The following is a 10407-nucleotide window of genomic DNA, read 5'->3' as shown; positions in this document are numbered from 1 at the left end:
TTACTGCCATTTATGCTACTTATATCCAAATGTATCTGCAGTAATATAGCTTCCTTCAGGAAGTGACATCTAAGCAGACTTCTGCAAAGGAGAAAAGGAAGCTCTGCACCAAGATTTCTGTGGACCTCCCTCGTCCTGTTTTTTTTTTTTTTTTTTTTTTTTGTACTAGATTAAAGAAAACCCTTTTTGTGGAATTTCCAGGTCATTCCAACAGATTATCTGACCTAAAAAAAGACAAGGGGCCTATACCCACTAACCTAGCCTTAGGTTTGAGAGAGGAAAGGCTGTGCTAGCAACTGAAGTCTAGACTGACCAGGGAAGAGAAGCTGAGATTTCTACAGGGCACAGTTGGCATGTGGTGTGGGATGTATTATCCACCATACATTTGGCATCAGAGATGAATAATCTCAACCTTTCTAAACTAGTTTAATACAACAGGTTGCAAGACCAGGGTTCATTAGAGGATCCTGATTGTCCACAGCCCTATGCATGTGCAGAGCCTTTTAGATTCCCAGGAATATATCAAAGCTTTACAAAGTCCCTGTGAAGATCTCATTCTCCTGCTTTTCCTTTTGAACTTTTTGGTTGGCCTATGGTTTTCTCATTTATCTACTGCCTCAACTAATTCAACTTTGTTTCTGATTGTTTCTGACAAATAACAACCCAACCAAAAAAAAAAAACCTCACTGCCACTAAAGCATTTACAACACTATAGGATAAAAAAAGAACTGCCCCATGAGATTTCCAAGGCTGTATATCTTTACAGAAGCAAACTGACTCATCTTTCTCCCACAGAGCAGCTAGTGGTTTCGAACTGACAACCTTTTGGTTAGAAGCCCAATGCTTTAACCACAGTGCCACCAGAGTTCCTTGTATAATAGTAAAAAGTAGGTTTAATTTTATATTCTCAATTGTGCTCAGTTAGCTTGACAAAGAGATGAAGAATGTCATAGAATTCCTTAAGGAAATCCAGTTTCTAATTTGTTCACTGTCAGAGTACTTCTCGACAATTAGGAAGGAGTCCATTGAAAATTTTTATAAATAAACTCTTAAAGAAAGTAAATATACAACAGAGTTCTGCAGGTCTACATCTTCTTTCTTCATTAGAAATACTATCTTTGATCTCTTCTGTTCATTCAAGGTCTAGAAAAGGTCACTCTATGACTTCATATTTTCTGCTTCTGCCTAAATAATCTCCAATTGCTGTTTCACCTTGATATTTCTGCATATTATTTGTAGTATTACAAAAGTTCCTTACTGACTACTTAATCTACTTTCACAGTTTGTTAGTTTTTATTTTACAATGATACCATATTCTAATATTATATCATCCTTTTATCTTCAACCTACCAAGAAAACAGTACTAGGTAAGGAGTTTTGTGGAAGAAGCAATAATGAACACTGCCATTAACACGAATATATTAATTTCTTACTGAAAAAAATCTGCTCAGTCACCGTCTCAAAATGCAAAAGGACCACAGTTTTTCATTTCCTTTATAAAAAGTTAAATTTAAAAAGTTTATACAAGAGGGACTTCTGGAATGTTGGTAATGCTTTTATTTTTTTAGCCTAGGTGATAGTTCCAGGAAATGTTTTAACTTTGTGGATAATTCACTAAGCTATATATTTTTGTTGTGGAAACTTTTCTGCATGCACATTCTAAAACAAAAGAGTTTTTTTTTTTTTTCCCCCTCTTTTTTTTTTTTTAATTTTATTTTGATTTGGGTGAAGATTTACAGAGTAAATTCACTTTTCCTACAGCAGTTCACATATACTTTGTCTCATATCATTGACCACAATTTAGCACAATGCAACAGCTCCCCTCCCACTTCCTCTCCATAGTTACCTCTTCCCAGTGTCCATCCCTTCATACTCTTCTGTACCCTGAGCTGTCTCCCTGTGCATAAGCAGCCCTTACTTCTCCCATGATTGTTCTCTCCAGGGTGTGTGTCTACTTGAGGTAAATGTTTAACTCACATGCCTGTACTTTGTTTGGCTGGAAACCACAGGTGTGGGTTCAATTCCAGACCTGAAGGGCAGCTAGGGGCCATAGTCTCAGTGGTTCCACCAAGCTCTATTCGACCAGCAAACCTGGTCCCCACCTTCTTAACAAAAGTGTTTTTAAAAAGAATTTTATTATTCAGAAATTCTATGACAGCTAAAAATGAACCAGATGCGTCACTAATAGCACTGCATGTCATTGGGCAAACTGATATTAATAGGTATCAACAATTAGCTTTCACAAATAATAGACTTTAAATCCCAAATGAACATAAAGACACTGTGAATAAGCTTTGCAGATGGTAACATATTTAAGAGTAAATGTAAGAAAAGCTTTTTCTCTTAGTTACATCTTAGGAGGCTACTTTTACCAATTTTGACCAGTTTTGTTTATTAAAAGTCTATTGTAATAAATAACAAAACATCTTCAAGGAAAAAACTTTCCTTAAAGCTTTTGGGAAAGATTATCTCTTAGAAATCAGTTTTAAAATGCAAAGCAGGTTTGAGGTAACATTTATGCCTTTCAAAAAAACTGTATTTCTCCCTATCTACAGAGCCATTCTCACACATTATAATCTGAAAAAAAAAAAAAAAGTCTGATTACTTTTGCCTCTTGTTTTAGAAATATAATCTTCCAAATACATTTATTCATTTCAAATATTAAAAAAGCTGAATTTAAAGTTTTACTCCAAATTCATATGCTATAAAACCATACATTTAAGTCTGAAAGTGCTAAAAAGACAAGTATGGTCTAACATACTTCTGCTAAAGGGGCAAATCTCAAGCTTCTCTGAGCAGAAAATTTGAGTTTAAGTGATTATTTGTCAGAAAATTCTCATGATGCAACAATGGTCTCTCTAAGGCTAGAGCTGCAGTAAGCAACAATATGGTTTCCAGTTGTCCACAAGTACTTATGAAAATGCTCTCCCACAGAATGTAAAAGGATGTATTTAATAATTCAAAAGAAAGTACATAGAAATTGTATCCTGCTTTACTCATTCCCAAATTTCAATATAAAACCCAGTGAACTGAGTTTAGAAAAAAACAAATATTTCATGATAGATGCTTTACATATTTTGTCTGTCTTTCATACTCATAATTTTTATAAAGGAATTAACCTCCTTCTACAGACAAGAAAAACTGCACATAGTTACAAAATCAGTCAAGGGAAGAGATGACACCTGATGGATTACAGAAGCAAGGTTCTTTCCACTGTACTGAACTATTCTTATCCCATTTGTTCTGTCTCCTGATTTATGCTTTCCCATTAAATTATGCTCCATTTGCAATAAAAATTATGGCATAAGAATAAAATGGAGGCGGTATAGAGATTAAATTCTAAGTCATTAAATGATCAATTATCACTTTACTTTTTGTTTTAAAAAATCACAGCAATGACTTACTAAGCACCTACTAAATACCAGGCGCTTTACACTTAATTATCCTAAGAACTAACATATACATACACATACACTCCACAGATCTACGTAACCACATAAAGTTCAGTCAACTCATGAGATAGGAAACATGATAATAGATTATGGAAAGAAAACAAAAAAGAATAAAATTATTATGATGACTTGGTATATAGAGGAGTAGAGAGGTAAAAAAATTTTTTAAATAAAATATAGTTGAATATTTATATCTACTGCTTACCAGTTTTTCTTTGAATGTGTTTTTTTCCAGCTTCCCTGAAAGCAACCATGGCTCTGAAGAAAGCGCGGAGAACTGCCCACCGGAAAACAGCTACTGGATCAATTCCAATCATCCCAGATATAAATGCATTCTTGCTACTTCTCAGAAGAGCTACAATATCTGGACGCATATGATCTGTATTTTTTTCCCGGAAATCCTACATGAAAAGAGTACCAGTGTTATTTATTTCTTTATTTTAAGTACTGAAACCAAGAAGATTGTGACATGTGTGAGTGGTGGTTGAATAAAAACTACAGAAATGATTTCTATTCTGGGTAGCTAACTGGTCTAAGTATCTTCTACAAAGTCCCAGCCAATTCTATAACTCCTGAATTCTATAAAACACACAAAGTAGAATGAATATTCCACAATTGTATTGCACCTTGTTAAAATGTAGGTCAGTGAAAGCCTCTCTGAAAGAATATCACATAAAGTGATAAGAGAGTTGAAAAATAAAAAGAAGCCAGTCATAAGAAGATGAGAAGAGCATTCCAAGCAAAAGAACCACCTCCTACAAAGATCTTACAGTGTTAATGACTTGGACAAATTAACAGAAAAGCATTAAGACTAGGGGATGAAATATAGTGGGCAAAGGTGAGAGTAGCAGAATATTAGGCAAATAAATAAGCATGTTTACGCTCTGTAAGTCTGAGCAAGGAGTTAGATCATATACAGTGGAAAAGAAAGTCACCGAAAGGGAAATGACATGAGCCAACTGGTGTTTTATAATAAATACTGGTTGCTGTGGAGAGAAAGAATGAAAAAAAAAAGGGGGATCAGTGATTGCAATATTCCAGATAAGGGCTGATAATGACCTGGACTAAGTGGATGGTAGCAGTGGAGAGGGAGAGCAGTTGTCATATTTGGAATATGTTTTGAAGGTAAAGAAAAAAGGACTTGTTGATAGATTGGGGGATGGTAAGAGAGTGAGAGATAATCAGGCTATCATCTATATTTTCTATGTAACTAAAAGTGCCATTTGCTGATATGGAGAAGACTAGAACATGAACAAGTTTGGGAATGAGAAGTAGGGCTTAAAAGATCAGCTTTGGCTCTCTCAGCTCCTTCCTTCCAAGTTGACAAAGAAAAGGAGGAACAATGGCTGTGTCAAAAAGGGATGTAGCCATGTGCAGCCTATTCTCTGCAAGAACTGTGCTTGCTGCATGTCCAAGTACAAGGCCATTAAGAAATTCATAATTTGAAACACAGAAGAGCCATAACCCTTTCTGAAGTGAGTGTCTTCAATGGATATGCACCTTCCAAGCCGTACACGAAACTACATTATTGTGTGAGTTGTGACATTCACAGCAAGGTGATCAGAAATTGTTCTCCTATGGGCAGAAGGACAGACTACCCCATCCTAACTTAGACCTGCACGTGTTGCCCCACACCCTTCACCAAAGCCCATGTGAAGATTTGAGTCCATAAAGGCTGAAGAAAAACTAACCTGGGGGGGAGGGGAGGAAAGAAATTATACTTTAAAAAAAAAAAATCAGCTTTGTCCTTGTGATATTTGAGAAGGTGAGGATATTAATAACAGATAATATTGAGAGGTTACTATGTACCTGGCGCTCTTTTATGTAGTTTATATGTGTTATCTCATTTTATCCTCAAACAACTCCTTGAGGTAGATATTATTACCATTTTTAGAGATGAGGAAACTGAATACAGAAAGGTTATATAACTTGTCCCATATCATTCAATAAATAAGCAGAATATCATTCAATAAATAAAAGGAGGGATTCAAACATATTCATAATCACTATACTGTGTCTGCAGATAAACATCAAGTGGACAGCCAGATATATGAGTTTGAAGTCCTAGAAAATATACTTGTTATCAACAGCATATAGATTTTTAAAGCTCCTGGACTAGATAAGATTATCTAAGGACTGTAAATATGTGTAAGGAAGATGGGCGATCTACTTCCATAAAGATTTACTGCCTTGGAAACCCAACTGAGGTGTCTATGAGTCAGAATCTACTTGACAGCAGTGGACTTAGTTTTTCATTTTGGTGAAAATATGCAGTAATAACCATCTGCCACAGAATATGGCGCAGAGAGAGAGAAAATAACAAAGTAAGTTAAAATGTTCCAAGGAAAGACGAGAAGGGCAAGAAGCTTACACTTTGAAAGAAAGTCCAAGACTAATATGTAGAGTCTAGGCGTTTGTCTGTAATCTTACAACTACAACCACTTACCAAAACGGAAAACATAATAACTTGGTGAGTACGTCACTCCAAGTTGGAGCAGCTTCAAAGAATGCTTCTAACTCCAATTACATCAGGAGTATTGTCTAGTATGAGCTCATTTACCCTCATGCAGGTTAGATTCATCCCATTTCCTCTCCTAATTTTTCCTTATTCTCCTGTGACTGAGAAGAAGGGAAAGGGGCAAACAAACCAAGAGCCTTGCTCTCTGACTTGTACTGAAATATACTTTCAGCAAGAGTGCATATTATAAAAGAAAGTTGGTAAAACGGAGTAAGGGTTTTCAAATCCACATCACTACCACCCACTACTATCACCAGGTAATACCTACTAAGGGAAGACAAGGAGTCAGGCAGTAAGTACTTTACTTATTTCATTCAAAGAATGAAAAGAGGGATTCAAACACATTCATACTGATAAATAAAGAGAGATAAGTAGTTTGCCAAACATCAAACAGTAAGTACCAACCCAGGAACTGTAACATCAATCTGCCCTACTCAGAAGATCACACCTATTAATCACTAACTACACTGTACCAATCTAAAATTCTAGAATTATTTTCCATACCTGTCAAGTGTTGATAGTGACCAATGAATGATCTTCATTTTTCAAATCAAATGGTATTTTCTCTGTCCTCATATTACTAAATTTCTCAGTACATTTGATATAAATGACCACATCATTCTTATTAAAACTCCTCTTCTATTTTCTTTAATGTGCTTTTTTTTTTTTTTAATTGTGATCTGGATGTAAATTTAGAGAGCAAATTCACTTTCCATACAGCAGTTCACATATATTTTGTCTCATGACATTGGCCACAATTTACCACAATGCAACATCTCCCCTCCTACTTCCTTCCGATAGTTACCTCTTCCCTGTGTCCATCCCTCCATGCACTCCTGCCCCCTGAGCTGTCTCCCTGTGCATAAGCAGCCCTTCTTTCTCCCATGATTGTTCTCTCCAAGGAGCATATCTACCTCAGGTAAATGTTCAACTCATATGCCTGTCTATTGTTTGGCTGGAAGCCACAGGCGTGGGTTCAATTCCAGACCTGAAGGGCAGCTAGGGGCCATAGTCTCAGTGGTTCCACCAGGCTCTATGGGACCAGCAAACTTGGTCCCCCCCTTTTTTTTCTCCAAATGATTGAGTTTTGTTCCACATTGTTCTCCCTCTCTATCCAGGATCTCCTACAAAGATCCACTTCCACATGGTTGACAGTAGTAGCCAGGCACCATCTAGTTCTTCTGGTCTCATAGTCGTATAAGCTGTAGATTGGATGGTGTACCAGTCACTAGGACTAATTGTTTCCATGAATTTTTTATTTTCTTCATTCTTCTTTGCTCTGGATGAGGAGAGGCCCATTGTTGCATCTAGCTGGCAGCTTGCAAGCTTTTAAGATCCCAGTCACTACTTGCCAAAGTAGGAGGTGGAACAATGTTTTGTGTAGTATGTTATGTCAATTGAGCTTGATGTCCTCTGCAACTATGGTCCTGGGCCCACAGGTTCAACTACTCAGTCCCTCTTGGTAGCTGGCTGTGACCAAGCAGTAACTGCAACCTTGCCCCTTGTCAACCCTACCATACACCTGGGAATTCAGATCATACACATAAACTTATAGGACCGTTGTCTGCCAAACCTATATATGTTCTTGGGTACACGCCCCACTTCATAGACATACCTGATAGTTCAGCCTGTCCACCCATCTATCCATCCGTATGCCTATTTTTGCCTTCACTGACAACGCCGTACTATACGTACAAAAGGGTTCATCTTTGTTGTCTGTATGCTTTTGAGGTTTACTACTTACCTCTTGTGTAAACAAGAGTTTACAGTTTTCAGTCCCCATTGCTAGTTTCATATTGGAAATTCTTAGCATTCTTAGTTTTTTCACTCAATCCTCTTACATCACGATCTCAACTATATCTGTGTTTTAAACATTACATGATAAGGATCAAATGTGTATTCCCAGCTCAGATTTCTCTTATGTCTTAAATCCATTTATATAACTTGAAAGAAAATGTGTAATTAATTCTTACTTATATGTCTAGAAAGCATTCTCTAGTGAAAGCATGTGGGCCTGAAATTTTGTTCATGGAAAACTTTTAAATAATTAATTCAAATTATTTAATAGACATAGGATTTTCAGATTTTCCTATTTTTTCTAAAGTTTTGGTAAACTGTGTTTTAAATGCATTTATCCATGTCATAATAGCTGTCAAATGTGTTATCAAAATGTGCTCAAAAAATTCACCTTGTCACATTGTCACAATGTCACATTGGTCAGTTGTTTAATAGTGTTATACAACTTTTTCATATTTTTACTGATTCTGTGTCAGCATATTCTGTTAGTTTCTGAGAGACCTGTGTTGAACTATGATTGTGAACTTGTCTAGTTCTACTTTTGCTGTCATTTTGTTTCATATACTGTGAATCCCTGTCATTAGGTATACACTAGATGTTTATACCTAATGTAGGTATACATTAGATGGTTATATCTACCTGCAGAACTGATTTCTTCTTTCATTATGAAATGTTCCTCTTTATCTAGAATGATACTTTTTGTCTTAAAAGTCTACTTCATCTGATAATAATATAATTTTACCAGATTTCTTTTGATTAGAGTTTATACAATGTATCCTTTTACTTTCAATCTATCTGATTAGCACCACAACATGGATGAATCTCACACACACAAGTGTATACACTCTATGATTTCATTTATCTGACACTTAGCAACAAGCAAAACTAGTTACAGATGATAAAAGTCAGGGTAGTGCTTACTTCTGAGGGAAGAATAAGCTGGAAAGGAGCGTGAAGAAAATCTATACTTGAATTTGTAAACTTTATGTACCTTATGATTTTATAGCTTAAGTTTAAAAATATATATATATATATATATATTCTCAATATTTTTCTAAAGCCTGCTCTTTCCCCATCTTTCTATCTCAGGAATAATATATATCTCTAATTTACTCATCTACAATAAGTCACTTATTCACCTAGAATCCATCAATAAAGTCTTTACTTCCAAAATAGATTTCATTTTCATCTGAATCTTCCCATTACTACTAACACCTTCTGGTTCAGTTTACCTTAACATTGCACCACAACTATTAAAAAAGCTACCTGCCTGATCACCCAGCTTCCACTCTTACTCTCTGCTATCTCTTCTACTCAAAATGACCAAAGCAATGTTTTAAAAACATACATCACATTCCTTCCTTCAATTCTTTTCACGATACCCCAAAGTAATTTCAACAAAAACCAAACTCTTTTAACTTGGCCTAGAAGCCCTAACCGACCCACTGTCCATTCCCTGAATTCATTTCATGCCACTATCTCTCTTGCTCTCTACACTCCAACAACAGCAGCCTGTTTTCAATTATTTCAAAAGATTAAATCTCCCCTACCTCATGACTTGTAATATTCACCATCCCAACTCCTCACCAAGTTACTACTTACTTCAGGCCATCTCTTAAAATTTAAATTTTTCAGAAAGGTGTTTTATTGCACTAGCCACTAATTAAAAATAGATCTATCTACTATCTCACAATTTTGCCTCATAGAATTCATTCTTTTATTTATAGCAGAGAGCTTCATTTTCATTTGTGTGTGCGTGTATACATGTGGCATGCATATGTAAATACACTCACACATACATACATACATAAATATGTATGCATATGATGTATATATTTATATGTATATAGAGAGTCAGGATGATGGCTACCATTGTCATTCCCAATAGTTTTGTTCAGTGAACACTTCGAGAATAACTGGATGAATGCAAAAGTGATCTTAATTTGACACTCACTTCAAAACCCAGGAAAAAACATATTACTCCACTAACTCCATATCTTCACTGCCTTGCCTGGGAAATTAAATGTCTTAAATGGTAGGCTAAAACATCAAGTGGTAAAGGGTAACAGACTCATCAATTACAAACAAATGGACAAAATTATGAAGATTCCCTCCATAGGGGTTAGGAGTTCCACTACACTCATTAGGAGTGCACAGGCTCATGCATACCTAATGGCGCATAGAGACATGAAGCCTGTCAGGCCTCATGAATCTAAGAGAAGTAATCTGACAAAAACGAGTTTGAACTAGCAGGTCTGAGACAGACAGACACTATTCTTTTGGATATAACAAAGGCTCTTAGGATTGATAACATCAGGTTTGTCTGTAGGAGGAAACCAATAAAAACACTTCTGTGATTGTTATGTTTGTATGTCAACTTGGCTAGGCCTGGTTGAGTGGCTGGGCAGCTGGTGGTAGTTATTCCACATGATGAGACTGGCAATCAACTCCATGGTGGGATCTACCACAAACAGCTGAGTAGCTGCCTTTGAGATGAGGTCTGCTTCCTGTATTTAAGGAGAAGCTTTGAGAATGGTCTCGAGCCTATGACACACTTGGACCCTGCATGTAGCCGTGTCATTGCTCAGCAGCCTGCTATGCTCTGCCGACCTTGGGACTTACAGTGGACTTAAGTTAATG

General features: G+C 36.2%; 1 protein-coding gene across 1 annotated transcript in view; it reads right to left on the bottom strand.

Annotated features, from left to right (window-relative positions):
• MYO9A (myosin IXA) overlaps positions 1–10407 on the bottom strand; it is a 441307-nt gene that overhangs the window by 249004 nt on the left and 181896 nt on the right. The window contains exon 13 of the mRNA XM_042783070.1: positions 3658–3853. Within this exon, the coding sequence (XP_042639004.1) occupies positions 3658–3853 (196 nt within the window). The remainder of the gene's footprint in view (positions 1–3657; positions 3854–10407) is intronic.

This window comes from Orycteropus afer, unplaced genomic scaffold (assembly GCF_000298275.1).
Source record: "Orycteropus afer afer isolate SDZICR_OR568_19922 unplaced genomic scaffold, OryAfe1.0 scaffold00015, whole genome shotgun sequence".
NCBI lineage: Eukaryota > Metazoa > Chordata > Mammalia > Tubulidentata > Orycteropodidae > Orycteropus > Orycteropus afer.
The sequence above is the reverse complement of the archived record's forward strand: the minus strand, read 5'-3'. Positions and strand labels throughout refer to the sequence as shown.